This window comes from Macaca thibetana, chromosome 6, assembly GCF_024542745.1.
Source record: "Macaca thibetana thibetana isolate TM-01 chromosome 6, ASM2454274v1, whole genome shotgun sequence".
In the NCBI taxonomy this organism is placed as follows: Eukaryota; Metazoa; Chordata; class Mammalia; order Primates; family Cercopithecidae; genus Macaca; species Macaca thibetana.
Window position 1 is genome coordinate 54,204,493 of NC_065583.1, and position 15,913 is coordinate 54,220,405.

General features: G+C 40.5%; 2 protein-coding genes across 5 annotated transcripts in view; one reads left to right on the forward strand and one right to left on the reverse strand.

Annotated features, from left to right (window-relative positions):
• The window catches only part of C6H5orf63 (chromosome 6 C5orf63 homolog), a 471,154-nt gene that overhangs the window by 108,967 nt on the left and 346,274 nt on the right, over window positions 1-15,913 (forward strand). The gene's annotated exons all lie outside the window — the stretch shown is intronic.
• The window catches only part of MEGF10 (multiple EGF like domains 10), a 396,429-nt gene that overhangs the window by 56,064 nt on the left and 324,452 nt on the right, over window positions 1-15,913 (reverse strand). For all 4 annotated transcript variants that reach the window (XM_050795753.1, XM_050795752.1, XM_050795755.1 and 1 more), the window contains 3 exons: window positions 6,916-7,162; window positions 4,894-5,014; window positions 1,016-1,152 (listed from right to left, as the gene is read on the reverse strand). In XM_050795753.1, the coding sequence (XP_050651710.1) occupies window positions 1,016-1,152; window positions 4,894-5,014; window positions 6,916-7,162 (505 nt within the window). The remainder of the gene's footprint in view (window positions 1-1,015; window positions 1,153-4,893; window positions 5,015-6,915; window positions 7,163-15,913) is intronic.

Below are 15,913 nucleotides of genomic sequence, written 5' to 3' on the forward strand. Positions count from 1 at the left end.
GCACCTGTAGTCCCAGCAACTCGGGAGGCTGAGGAAGGAGAATGGCATGAACCTGGGAGGTGGAGGTTGCAGTGAACCGAGATCGCACCACTGCACTCCAGCCTGGGTGACAGAGCGAGACTCTGTCTCAAAAAAAAAAAAAAAAATTAGAAAGAACGATTAAGACCTACTATTTGATAGCATAATAGGGTGACTATGGTCAATAGTAACTTAATTGTACTTTCTGAAATAATTTGAAGAGTGCAATTGAATTGCTTGTAACTCAAAGGATAAATGCTTGAGGGGATGGATACCCCATTCCGCATGATGTGTTTAGTTCACATTGCATGTCTGTATCAAAACATCTCATGTACTCCATAAATAGATACATCTACTATGTCCCACAAAAAAAAAAAAAAAAGAAAAAAATTGAAGAAAAAGAAGTAGGGTGTGCAAAGCACTCTGAGATAACAGTTTACCATTTAATACAGAGGATGATGAACAGGGGCAGGAAGACCCACACAAGCACAGCCAGTTTTTCCTGTTTCGTGTGGGACCAGAGGGCCCTATAAGTCCCAGCAGATCTGACTCTGTCACCACCACACAATCTAATGATTGACGTTCTCAACAGAACACTGAATCATAAGAAAGTCACTTCATACTTTTGAAAGGTACCTAAGTACACATCCCATTTAAAAATAAATCTATCCCCAAGCACTTACAGTGTAAGTGGCAGTCCTAAACACTCAACTCTCTAGAATGACATTTTCATCATGGGTTCTGAATAGCTGATATTTTATGGTTTTTTTTTTTTAGTGCTTTTTCTGTTATTTTCAATTTACCATTGCTATTTATAATTCAGTTTCTATACACTGAATTAGGATAGAATCTGTCAAACACATTGAGGCTGTATAGCTACTTCTGAAATATTATGGAAGAGTCATGGACACATGGTATTGAAGGTGCTCCCTGGACCCTACAAACTTTCCTTTCACATCATTATGAACAGTCAGAGAAATACAAGGGCATCCCTTACCGTTCCCCTGTGTATCCTGGACTGCAATGACATTGGCCTGTGGCAGCATCACACGTCCCTCCATTATGGCACTGGCATTCTTGGGAACAGTTCTTTCCGAAGCGACCCTCGGGGCAAGGCTGACCACATACTGTGCCCTGCATTCAAAGAGACTTGGAAAATTAGATGGGCCTCCAGCCAGGGAAAGACGACTGATGGATGAAGAAGAAAAGAGAGGAAATAGAAAGGAGGGATAAGGGAACAGGGCTGCAAGAAAATTAGATTGGGGAATTTTAGAGCACATAAACTGTTCATCATCTTTAAAACGTTAGAAACATTAAATTGACTTCATTACTCAGTAAGCCCAAATCTCAAGATACATTCAAAGATGGCTGAATAGTAATATTAAGCAAAATCCATATTAAAAACTGAAGTTTAAGACAAAGTTACATCAAACTGTTATGGCAACCTAAGGAATGTATAAATCCTCCTGATGTTTTTCTTTGTGTCTTACATGCACAATAAGTCAACAATACTTATTGAGCATCCGTTACATAAATGGCAACATCTGCCGCACACGGAATATCCAAATGCTTTACCATATGTTCTAGAGAAAATACACATTTTATCATTGACGTTATTTCTTAAAATGTAGCAAAACACAAGATTGAAATTTTGTGTACCTGAATTAACAATCACATTGCCAAAGAAAGACTTTTACAGGAATGAACCTAGACATTTATTTCAGAAAAAAAACATTTTATTTTCAGCAGATTCAACAAGCATTGCTGAGCCAAGATCAATAGGAAACTTATTTCCTGGAGAGAAAAACCAAGAGAGTAACTTGGATATTTCTCCTCACCCTAGAGGCTGTCCATCTTGTCAAGCAGTCGTTATATTTACTCCAATCCTGCGTGGATAAGAATAAGATACTGTACCATTAACTCAATGAAATACTCTGTTTTCTTCTTCACTTGGCTGTAACATTTGGGCTCACAGCTTCTCATCTATTTATTGGACTTATAATTAGACAAACAACATATCCCAAATAACAGGGATTTTTCTAATGTTTTTAACTATTGGAAGCTGTTGTTCTGTCCTCCCTCTCTCTAAAAAAAGGCAGACTGTGGGCACTCTGAAATTGGAGGCAAGTGAACACCAGATGGTTTCCTAAATGTTTATTCTGGACAGCATAAGCAAATACATTTCCTCTAACTCCTGGCTACCCACAAAGGCAGTTGGTGTGCTAATTAAGTCTCCTCTGGTGGTTTCTAGCTATCTACAAACGGGAAATTTCTTCCACAGACTCTTGGAATGGAAAAGGCCTTTGAGAGATGATTCGAATCAGCACTTAACTGAGAATCATCTACGTGCCAGGCATTGAGTTAAGCACTGAGAATCAAAGATAAGGTAACAATCCTCAATTAGCTCACAATATGGGGAAGGGGACAGATGTAAAAATCACTCTAGTCTCTCCACTCCAGCCTGACATGGTATACTTAGTGTGAGGTAAAAGCATGACTGCAGGAATAATGTACTGAAGGTCGGTCTGTGGTAAGCAGGGGTGAAAATTCTCCCTCTCTCAGGGCCTGACTTAACTACCCATAATGGTCCCACACAAGCTTCAGAAATGCACTGAAATATTTTCGTGCATAAGGATTAACATTCACAAGCAGCCTTAAAGAGGACATGATTTCTCTTAGTTGAAATACGAAGGTATGTGTGTATAATAGGAATATATATTCAACTTTGAAAAACACATAGGATGACAGCACAAATAACATGTTGTAAAGGAGAAGTATAAGTTGAAAGCTCAGCTACACTGGAGAAAAAAACAAGCTGAAGGATTTTTGAAGCAGAAGTAAGGTAAGGGGCCCAGGACACAGAGAAAGAGGTGAGGGGAGGCTCCACTGGGCCGCTAGAGAGGGGTCCATCTGTCTACATACTGGGACTCATAACCCAAGCCTGCAGTTACCATTTACTCACATCCTGACCACCCCAACTGAGAAGAGCTTCAGCCTCAAGGCAAGGCAAGGCAACTCCACAGACAATATCTACACAGAAGTCCTAGGAGTAAAAGGCCCGCAGTTCCTTATCCAGAGAGCATGGGGTTCTCAACACTCTGCTGCTCCAGCAAAACACTTTCATCGCAAAAGACCAACACTGGCCAAAGGCTGAGTATAGGAAATGAAAGAATAGAAGGAGTCAAAAATAACCCAGCATCTTTACCTCAGACAACTAAGAGAGAAGTGTTAGTTTTAACCAAGACAAAAAAGGTAGAGGAGGAGTAGCCTTACAAAAGGCTTGGGTATACAAGTTTGGATTTATTAAATTTATTAACATCAACTCTGCCAGGCCTGCTCAAACCTGCTCAGCACTCCTTAAACAGCTTCTCTTTCACCTTGTCCTCATCCTCAGGCACTCAATTAAAGTTCTCCTCTCTCTCAAACTCCGTTGCCTCATGCTGTGTCTCCATGCTTTGCCTCTAAAATGAACTTTGTCTGGGCTACTCATCATTTCTGACCCTCTCAGATCTGATTTTTATTGTATACTTGCCCCAGTGGCCTTGACATCTTAAACTCTCTCTTACTTCCCAAGACCCTCATTGAAAAATGAACTCCAGTTCTCCTTTGTTCCACAGCCACAAGAAAGGGCAATACCAGACCAATTCTCCGCCTAGGTCTGGCTGTGGAGACTCTAGCTTGGACATTGCCCAAACAGATGGTGGCTTTGTGTCTATAGGTTATCAAGGTTGGGGTGACAAATATAAATCTAAGCTCAAGGCAGGTAAGATCAACATCTAGGAGAACCATCAAGTGCTTCTTAAAGCTATGGGTCTGGATGAGATTGCCAGAGTGGATTTATGGTGAGAAAAGAGAAGGACAAAATCCTGTAATGAAGTAGTACGTAGAAGAAGGGGAATTAGAAAAAGAGATCTTTAGTATGAAAGGTAAGAGAGGGGATGATTAGAAAAATAGAAGGCAAAGGAATTAAGGAACGGAGGTTGGTGATCAACAGAAAGAAAAGCTTTGGAGAAGTAAAGCTGAATGAGAACAGAAGAGTCTTGGCAATTCAGTCCCTTGTAACCTCTGAAAGAACAGCTTCAGCACTGCTCATGGAAATAGAAGGTGATTAAAAAAAAAAAGTCAATTGCTCTGTTAAATAGTTTGCTAATGAAGGAAACAGATATTGGTTGCTCACTCATCTGCCTTCAAGCAGACATAGGCCTACAAACCAACTCAGAGAGATGACATCAATATTATTCTATTTCCTGATTTCAGATGTCTAATTTGAAGCTAATTGTTACTGTGTATTCTACGTAACTCTAAGCATGTGAAATTGCTACATGAAGAAAGGGTACCCTGGTCAAAGTTTGGAGAATATGTTGAATAGCCTCTTCTTGGATTATCACACCCAAGGCTCTGAGAAGTCCTGCAATATTTGGTAAATGTGGTTTACCTCAATGTATCCCCAGATTTATATGATTTTTTTTCACATGACACTTATACTGTTGAGAATAATGTTCCCAAAGAACAACAGCAACTCCTGGAACAAAATTATGAAAATAATTATTAAATAAATCCAGTGTTTATCAGCACTGACTGTCATGTGAGACTAGATATTTGTCTCTCTTTTTGTATCTTTAAGGGAAATGCAGGACAGATGGCCACTATCCTTTACATGACAACCTTTAATGCACTTCAAGTCTAGGACTAAATCACCTTCTTCTGTTTCCTCAGAACTGAAGAGCTTCGGCTTTAAAATGGCTTGAGTCTTTCCAATTTTCAACCATCATGGTAACTTTCTTTTGTGCTAAAGTCTCCTGCATGTGTATTCACTGAGTATCCTGGAATGGGTGACTTTGGGGCGGGGGCAGAGGAGGTGGGAAGGAAGCTTACCATCCAGCCAGAAGGGCAAGAGCATTCTCCAGTGACGTGATGACACACTCCTCCATTTTGACAAGGGCATCTCTGCTCACACTGTGGACCATGTTTACCAGGAGGACAAAGATCCTCACAGCTGAGGGATTAACATGTGACAAAGGACACTGTTATTTCCCAGACACATGATCCTCAGGTTCACAGGCACAACAGCGCCCAGGGTCCCCAAAATAGACAAGCTTTCTGTGTTCAATAATCGCTTCATTTAATTAATTGACATCAAGAACATTAATCATATTGCCTGGAAGTGTCTTTGAGGAGTCAACCAGTCCTTGCCTTTGTTTTGGGGTACTTTCTAATAAAGCCATTTCAGTTGGAAGAGAAGTTGTCCTGTCTGAGAACACTGAGGAAGAAAACTGGCCAAACACTCATTGGTGACAGGAACTTTTCATGTAACTCTTATAAAGCGCTTGTGCTCCAATTTAAGTCTACCTTTGTTTATGTGTTTGTTCTATTCCCAAAGAAAATTGAGATGTTGCACATCACACCCTTTGTGCACATATTCATCATTCATTTTTTTCATTTTTAAAATTGTACTTTAAGTTCCAGGATACATGTGCAGAATGTGCAGTTTGTTATGCAGGTGTACATGTGCCATGGCGGTTTGCTGCATCTATCAACCTGTCATCTAGGTTTTAAGCCCCGCATGCATTAGGTATTTGTGCTAATGCTCTCCCTCCTCTTTTCCCCCACCCCCAGACAGACTCCGGTGTGTGATGTTCCCCTCCCTGTGTCCATGTGTTCTCATTGTTCAACTCCCATTTATGAGTGAGGACATGCAGTGTTTAGTTTTCTGTTCCTGTGTTAGTTTGCTGAGAATGATGGCTTCCAGTTTCATCCATGTCCCTACAAAAGACATGAACTCCTTCTCATCATCCATTTTTGGCGTTCTCTCCTCCTGACTGACAAGTTTCCCTTCTCTCACCCACCCACGTGTCGCATGGCCCTTCTTCTCTAAGCCTTTGTCTTTCCTGGTCTCCTGGGAATTCGCTCCAAGTTTCCCAGAGCCCAGTTCAATTGTGGCCTTGATGAAAACCCATAAAAGCAATATTAACCATTAAACAGTTTGAGATAATCTTCAATTCTGAAAATCAGGGCTTTCTAGGGTAATGCAATTTTTTTCTTTAGCTCCACTCTACAGACATTTAACACTGTTGGCAGGAAGTGTTTACCTAATCAGCCATATTTTGTTTTTTCAAGTTTTAGTTCTGTGATTTATAAATGTAATTTTCTCGGTAAGAGAATAGCTTTTTCTATCTCTTACTTTTTTTTAGCAACTTCTGCCTCTTAATTCTGTTGGTAAATAGAAGTGAACTGAAGCATGCCCTTCCCACAAAATAAAGACAGTGGAGGTTAAGTAGTTGCTTGAATGTTCCTCAGAAAGAATTAAACTGTGTGTGCACATAATCTACATAGATGTAATACATATATCTTTACATTCACAAAGCAATATGTATACATGGGCATTAAATAACGTATGTATCCCTAAGAGTTAATCTTTTATTATGGACTATTTTTAACACCTTCCTCCTTTTCTCTTCTAATGCACTGAACCCACCCAGCTTTCCCCGGCTATTTAATTGCCACAAAGAGCAAAAAGACATGGACCATTAACACCCAGCAGTATAAATGAACGTAATCTCGGGAGATCCAAACAGAACCCCAAATATGCCCCAACAACCCCCAAATAGTGCCATTCAACACAACATCCTGACTGACCCTCTTTCTCTTTGCCTTGCTAAAAGGAAAGCACGGAAGCTGGCCCTTAGATTCCGGCTGGGCTCTGATGTCCAAGAGCCAGCAGCAGCAGCACCTAGTGGCCATCACTGCTGACCTCTGCATCTATGCCTGCAGCCTAGACCCATCAGTAACTCTTCAGGCAGCAATGCAAACTGAAGCTCAAGAAATATGATGGCAGCAGCAGCATGAATGGAGAGGGTGGGTGGGCTCCGCTCTGCTGCTGGGCAGCATGTGACTTACAAGGCTCCGGTGTATCCTGGTGGGCAGCGGCATTCCCCCGTGACGTGGTCGCAGGTGGCTCCATTCTGGCACTGGCATCTCTGATGACAGTCGTTACCATAAGTGCCCTGCTCACAGCGGTCCTCACAGCGCCAGCCCCGGAAGCCCGCAGCACAGTGGCAAGCCCCGGTGATGGGGTTGCACAGAGCCCCATTTTTGCACTGGCACCGGCTGGTGCAGTGGGGACCCCAGTGATCACCATCACAGGCTGAGGTTGGGGAGAGAAACAATGGATATCAGAGCATGGGTGTGGGTAAGGGAGAACCAGATTTCTTCTCCTCTTGGGGAGAATGGCTTGGTGCCCTCTCATCGCCATTCATTAGCTGGACATCAGGGTCCTGGCCCCAACCCATGGCAATGCTTCACAAACTGGTGCTCAGCACCAACTGGGCCACCTCCTATCACTCCATTGCTTAACTTCATTGCAATCATGTCAATAAAAAAATAAAAAGTGCCCATGCGTTTACTCAGACTGTGTTCTGAATCCAGAGTGTGGGGTCTGATGTGGCTGGAGAAATGGGCTAGGGGAAGAGCTCAAGGGTTCTACAAGGAGAGCAGGCTGGCTAGGCAGATGGGAATGATCAGCTCATGCAGGGACTTTTTTTGCATATGAAGGGGTTTGGATTGCATCTTGTGAACAAGGGATTGGTAGTGAAAGATTGTAAGCAAGAAGGGAGAGCACAGATTTGCCTCCTCCTAGGTGTGTGGAAGGAGTTGACGATGAGAGGCAGAGAGATGGAGCAGGAAAAATGGCAACAGTCCAGATCACCGTCACAGGCAGTGACCATGAAAAGGGAGAGGGGACCCAGAGGCAGAGGTACTGTGGAGTGGACTGACCCTGCTACACGTCTGGGCCAGAGTCCCAAGTCCTCTAAGAAGGAAACTACTGATTTGCTTTTAAGATATCAGTCAAAACATCTGTGATTGTAAGGTAATCAGAATTACCGATCAAAAAATAATAATAATAATAATGGGCAGAAAAAAATGGACAAATATGCTTAAATACATTGACATATTTAAAAAAATAAGACATGCCTGAAGCTGAAGAATGCACATTAAATAAAAAGATAATAGAGAAACAAAACTGGGTAAAAGACAAAGGAAGAAAATAGCATTTGAGAGATCTATTTAAAGTGCAGTTCCAAAGAAAAGAAAGAGAGGCTTCAATATAAAAGTCAGTGAGTAGAAAAGGGGAGCAGGGAAGGAAAAAAACTTCAATTCCAAACATTCTAAAAAATTAGAGATGGTGATGATAAACAAAATGTGTACTCTTAATATGTATTGCCAAGCCAGCAGCATATTTATTTATTAGATGCTATAAAAATCACTTGAAGAAGAAGCACCCTGCCTAGAGCTCTTAGAATAAACTGCTTTTATGATTAAAAAAACAGTTTCATTTCGTAAAAATTTTGTAACCTCAACAGACCTGGAATAAATTGTTCAAAAGAAAAAAACTCTAGGTACACAGCAAACAACTCATCAAAAGTACTGAAACTGTCTTCCAATATTAGAATCTACCTTTGATTTCATAATATCAAAAGGTTTAAATGAATAATTCTGTTTTTAATCAGTATGACTTTGGTCTCATTAGTACTTTAATAAACACTTTAATACAATTAAAAACAATGAGAGAGAATTATGGAACCTAAAGCAGATCAAGAAAGCAATTACCTAAGAACTCACAATCTTCTTTCACAAAATAAGATTAGGTGGTAGTTCCAAAATGAGACTGAAGCCTAATTGTTATTCATATGAGTTGTTTCTTTTATTGCCTATGGATATGGACAATGAGTCTTTTTTCCATTGTAATTCTTTTAATCTAGGATCTTAAAAGAAAAAAAAAATCTTTAAGAAAATTGCATGGTATGTTCCTTTTGATCCTCTCAGCTACCCCAGGTAGAGAAGACTCCGTCCTGTTTTGAAGGGCCTCCGAAATAAATTACACATGCCTTTGTAACTTGTTACTTGATTCATCAATCCTCAAGAGTAAGAAAAATCATTCCACATGAGCCAAATTCGTTATCTTATCATTGAATCCTTTTCTTCTCCTGACTTTTTCACAGTATAGTAAACCAGTTCACCACTGTCCTCTATATTAAAAATGACCTTATTCACAAACATGAATGCAGCTTGGCCTGCTCTTCTCTAAATACTACAACTCTAATACTTTTACTTAGTTTCAAAAAGTTTATTTGGTTTCATTTATCCTTTTACTGAACGCTCTCCAAAATTTCCATGTCCCTCTTAACTTCTAGGAGCCTCAGATATTGAATTAAATATCTGTCAACTCCTTATGTTCAGTGGAGAATTGTTGACTGACAAAAAATAAATTTTACCTAATAAAATTACCTTGATACAAACAGCAAGATCATGTCAAAAGCACTTTAAAAAATCATGGTGGGGCCTGGCGCGGTGGCTCACGCCTGTAATCCCAGCACTTTGGGAGGCCGAGGCGGGCGGATCACAAGGTCAGGAGATCGAGACCACGGTGAAACCCCGTCTCTACTAAAAATACAAAAAATTAGCCGGGCGTGGTTGTGGGCGCCTGTAGTCCCAGCTACTCGGGAGGCTGAGGCAGGAGAATGGCGTGAACCCGGGAGGCGGAGCTTGCAGTGAGCTGAGATCGCGCCACTGCACTCCAGCCTGGGAGACAGAGCAAGACTCCGTCTCAAAAAAAAAAAAAAAAAAAAAAAAATCATGGTGGGTTATTACAGAGTTTTCCCCCATGTGACACTGTGGTCTTGGTGGCCCCAAGCACACATGCTTTACAGAACATGTTTTATAAAACAAGAGAGTGGTAGGGAGAAGTACAGGAACTAAGGGGACAGGACTAATTTCTCCTTTTCTTCACAACCATGTTCTACACCTCATTCAACAACTTATCTCCCAGTGGAACAGTCAGGCAGACACCAGCTCTGTTTTCTTAGGATTAGAACAGAAAAAGAACAACAACAAAAAAAAACTTTGAAGATATCTTATCATGATAGAAATGAGTTTATAGCAGAAATTGATAACTATCAGCATAGAAAAATGGGTTTCAGGCTTTTCAAGAAATATTATCATGTTGACATGGTTAATTTCCTGGCTATATCCAAGCACAGTGACATGTTTTCAAGTGACAACTTCCCCGCTTTGGCCTGTATTTTCCTAAACTGCCACTAATACATGGACCTCACAATATGAATACTGTTCATTAACATGGTCTATTCAGGGAAAAAATTCACATACAGATCTTTACAGACAAATAGGAATTAGAACAAGTAGGACACAGAAACCTGACATTACTGTGACTTCCTTTCCTTTCTTCATTTGTCATATTTAACCATTTCAACGTATCCATTTTTAAATGTATCCCAGTGAGTTATACAGGCTACAGCACATAAGCCACCTTTCATCCCTGATAACTACAAGGGTAAACCGACTTTGTCTAGACTGGAGGCAGAATTCATTCCTTATGTTTAGTGCAGAATTTGACCAGTTATTCTGAATTGAAGTACCATGTTTGGAGAGACAGCTTGGAGAGAGTCTGAACTCAAACCATCTGACAACTTTTCCTTAACACTTCACTCCAGTCTCACAGGGCAAGAGTTTCTTTCGCTCCACAAGAGAAAGTGACTGGTTGGCTATTCCCACTAACAACTTATAAAATACATAGTTAACATGAAAATAGCTTGAGTATTCTATTTTTTAAAAAGAGGTAAAGGAACAAAATTTTATTTCAGATTAAACTGAAAGTGACCTAAATGCTATGAGCAAGTGCCAACTCATTTTCAGCCTCTGGTTTCAGTTCTTACTGTACTAACCGCCGGAAATGGGCTCTCAGATGCAAGATGCCCAGATTCCTGCAGATATTTCATGGAATGGCTTAATGAGAGTCTCAGACAGGCACAGACAGCTTGCTCTAATAAGCTCTCATAATAAGTTGGAAGTTTAAACTGCTGGTTTAGTACTACTAGGATTACATATAATTGAAGCTCCAATCCTTAAGTAAAAACTAGTAGAGAACTGGATCTTCTCAAAACAATAGACTCACATTGGAACCCTTATGGCTATAACTTTCAATACCCCAGTAACCCCAGGTTACATTCATGGGCTGGGTACTGAAGTTCATTCAAATGATATTTTTTAAGTACCTGCCATGCGTCAGACATGGTGCTAGACTGGAATTCAAAGGAAAATAAAGAGCACAGGCTTCTACAGCTTACCATTTAATGACAGAGACATCAAGTCTGAGGTAATACAATACTGAATATAAGTAATAAGGTCAGGGGATGGATGAGGTACAATGGAAAACATAAGGAGGTGATACTTAAGCAACCAGTGTTGGTGTATCAGAAAAGGCTTCCCAGTTAAACTGTTGCCTAAACTGAGACCAAAAGGCAGGGTGTGCCACATTTAGGTACGGGGTAGAGGATTGTTAAGTAGGAAGTCTGGGTGTGAGGGGTGCAGGGGCTGCAGGGAATGATACACGCCAACAGCCAAAAGACTATGAACACTAACTTGATTCTCTCTGCTATTGTACTATGGCCATTAACGTTTTTACAGCTCTGTACACAACAAAAAGAAGTAGGAATAACTATGGAGAGATAGTACACCTGTCCTCTCGCTCCCTCAGTACTCCTCAGCCTTCCAAATGCAGCTCAGGAAACTCTGTCCTTAGGCATGCTTTTGAGAACCGATCCAAGATACTCTCTGTAAATAGTATTATCTACTTTCCATGTCATTCACTTTGCACTCAAATGATAATTTTTCTTTATTTTACTTTTTGTAGAGATGGGGTCTCACTATGTTTCCCAGGCTGATCTTGAACCCAAGGCCTCAAGAGATCCTCCATCCTTGGCCTCCCAAAGTTCTAGGATTACAGGTGTGAGCCACTGTGCCCAGCAACTAGTTCATAATCTTTATATTTGCTGGCCTAGTTCTGTAATTTCCAAATGAAACTGAATTTCATAGATGTTAGGATGCAATGACACCCTTTCTTCATTTCAGCAGAGTCAATAGGTTTTGCACAGCCATGTATGACAGTCATCTGTTTGACAATGATAATTAGATGCATTCTGATTTCAGAGGTGAAAATCTGTGCACCCTGAGTCACAATAATAATGATGTTGAGACTGATGCTTACAGTGATAATGGTAACCTCCCCCGTGAGTGCAAATCCGCATTTTTTTTTAAGACAGGGTCTCACTCTATCACCCAGGCTGGAGTGCAGTGGTGCGATCTTGGCTCACTGCAGCCTTAACCTGCCCTGGGCTGAAGTGATCCTCTCACCTGAGTAGCTTGGACTACAGACGCCCACCACCACGATCAGCTACTTTTTTGTATTTTTGGTAGAGATGAGATTTCATCATGTTACCCAGGCTGGTCTTGAACTCTTGAGCTCAAGCTATCTGGGCACTTTGGCATCCCAAAGTGCTGGGATTACAGGAAGGAGCTGCTGCAGCCAGCTGGAAACCAGCACTCTTATACAGTACTACAGGACAGTAAATTACCACATCCTTATCAGAAAGTAGTCTGGCAAAGTCTAATAAAGCCCCTTTACCATAAATTCTTCTTTTGGGAGTTTTTCCCAAAGAAATAAGCATGTGTGTGTGTGTGTGTGTGTGTGTGTGTGTGTGTGTGTGTGTGTGTGTGTGTGTATAGATACACATAAAGACAATAACCATTCATAAAAGATAAATAGCTAACTCATTAATAATAACTTAGCATGCCCACAGACACTGTTCCAAGCACTCACGATAGATTAACTCTCATAGTGACCCTATGAAATAGGTGCTATTGTTGTCCCTATTATGTAGATAAAGAAATTAAGATCCAAGTGACTTGCTCAAAGTTACACAGGTAGCAAGGGGTGAAGCACAGACCTCCTGCCTCCAGAGTCTGTGTTCTAAACCACTATATTTCACTCTCTCCAAAGCTGTAAGGACATTTATCCTAGCACTGATTATAACAATAAATTGAAAACAACCTAGTTTTCCAGGAATAGGCAACTGGTCAAAAAAATTTGGTACAGTCATACAATGGAATACTATCCATTAATTAAATGATTTTATAGAAGATGATTGTATCAACTGGAACAATATTTATGATATCATAATTATAAAAAGTAGATTTTAAAAAGGCCAGACACAGTGGCTCATGCCTATGATCCCAGCACTTGTGAAGCTGAGACAGGAAGATCATTTGAGGTCAGGAGTTAGAGACCAGGCTGGGAAACATAGCAAGACCCCACATCTACGAAAACATACAAAAATTAGCCCAGCGTGGTGGCTTGCACTGGTAGTTTCAGCTACTCAGGAGGCTAAGGTGGCAGGATCACTTGAGCCCAGGAGGTTGAGGCTGCAGCGAGTCATGATTGCTCTACTGAACTCCAACCTGGATGACAGAGTGGGACTCTGTCTCAAAAAAAAAAAAAAAAAAAAAAAATCTCAAAAAACAATGCACCACATAATCCAATTTTAGCAATATATCAGAATGAACCCAATGAAACTGTCATTAATTTAGGTAAAGATAGCCAAATATCAGCAATTGCATATGGTTGAAACTGCTATCTGGGGAAAAGAGGAAAAAGGGTGAAAATGAGAAAGTGAGACAGAGAAATGGCATCAATGGGTATCTCTGGGTCTTGAGATTATGTACAATTATTCTTTTACTCCTTTGGTTTAACCAGGTTTTCTAAATGTTTTACAGTAAATGTGTATCCTTTTGGCAGTAAAAGAAAAGCAAGCAGTAAGATTTTTTAAATGGTTCTATCTGCTGAGCATTTACATCATGCCAGGTTCCGTGCTTTATGTTTTACCTATCTCTTTCTTTTTAAAAAGGAAGTACATGTGCAGGTTTGCTATGCAGGTAAACTCGTGTCATGGGGGTTTGTTATACGGATTATTTCATCACCCAGGTACTAAGCCTAGCATCTAATAGTTATTTTTTTCTGATCCTCTCCCTCCTCCCACCCTCCACTTGCCAACAGGCCCCAGTGTCTGTTGTTCCTCTTTATGTGTCCATGTGTTCTCAATATTTAGCTCCCACTTATAATTGAGAACATGCAATATTTGGTTTTCTGTTCCCACATTAGTTTGCTAAGGATAATGGCCTCCAGTTCCATTCATGCCCCTGCAAAGAACATGATCTCATTCTTTTATATGGCTGCACAGTATTCCATGGTGTATTTGTAGCACCTTTTCTTTATCCAGTCTGCCACTGATGGCCATTTAGGTTGATTCCATGTCTTTGCTATTGTGAACAGGGCTGCAGTGAACATTGACGTGCATGTATCTTTATGTTAGAACAATTTATACACATCTGGATATATACCCAATAATGGGATTGCTGGATCGAATGGTAGTTCTGCTTTCAGCTCTTTGAAGAATCACCACACTATCTTCCACAATAATTGAACTAATTTACACTCCAACCAACAGGGTATTCCCTTTTCTCCACAACCTCGCCAGCATCTGTTATTTTTTGACTTTTTAATAGTAACCATTCTGACTGGATTATACCTATTTCTACTCCTCATGACAATTATGACAAGCACATAGAGGATATTTAGGATTAGAACATTTAGGTAAAACGTCCCAAAACTAATCAGTGGGGCCATCAGTACTCAAACCCAAGGCTTTCTGCACACAAAAAGTCAAGGGCTTTACATGAGGCCATTCTGCTCCTGAAGTACTGAAATTATGTCTCAGTTAAGTATAATATTCCACCATTATATTTCTCATCTAATATGAAACCAGCACTCTTTCTAAGGCAGAGCAACAAATGATTAATGATTCACTGAGTAAGGCTTTGGGGTCAGCCAATTACTCAGTATTTAGGGACACTGAGAAAGAAATTACCCCAGTAGTGAGAACATAAGACATTTCTCAAAGAGAAAATAAAATTAAAGAGATAGCCAGATTTGAAGAGCTTCTAGAAGTTGATAATAATGCTATGTAGGTTGGGCATGGTGGCTTACACTTGTAATTCCAGCACTTTGGAAGGCTGAGGTGGGCGGATTGCTTGAGCTCAAGAGTTCGAGACCAGCCTGGGTAACCCATGGGTGAAAACCCATCTCTACAAAAGATACAAAAATTAGCTGGATGTGATGGCATGCACCTGTAGTCCCAGCTACTCAGGAGGCTGAGGAGGAAGGATTGTTTGGGTCCAGGAGGTCGAGGCTGCAGTGAACTGAGATGGTGCCACTGCACTCCAGCCTGGGTGACAGAGTGAGAGCCTGTCTCAAAATAATAATTATGATAATTCTATACAAATAAAAAAGCTGGAAAACTTGCTATGAACATAGTATCAATGTCATTAGCTTTAAGAGTATATAGATCTGAAAACCAGACCCATGTAGTACCTGGCACATGGCTGGCACTCAGAAAATATCTGGTGAATAAATGAGAGTGATTGTGAATGTAGAGAGCCATAACTTTCACAAGCAGAGAAATCCATAAAATTATCATCAAAATTCTAGGTAGATTCTTCTCTCCTAACATGCTGCAAACCCTCGGCCCAATTTTCCATGCAAAGGACATGAAATAGAGAGTAGAAGGGGAGGCTTTATAAGATATATTGAGTTTCTAACATGTGCCAGGCATTATTACATTATGAGGGACATTATGTAGCTATTTAATTTAAACCTCACAATAACTCAATGAGTTAGGTATAATTATTCCAATATTTCCATTTGCAAAATGAACTCAGATGGCCATTTGTTCAAAGCCACTTGGCGTTCGAGTGGCAAAAGCAAGGGTTCAACCCAAGTCCATCAATGCAATGTCTCCAAAGCTGCAATCATCCCTTATACCACACTGACCACCCCAAAGAAGTGATGGTCATCAATTACATACAAAACCGGAATCAGCGCAGATTAACTGCTTCTGCCTGGTTTTCAAAGGGGAACATTCTAGAACAAATGTCTCACAACGGTTTATCTGAGAAATAATAGTTGTTTGCTTAAAATGACAGTTCC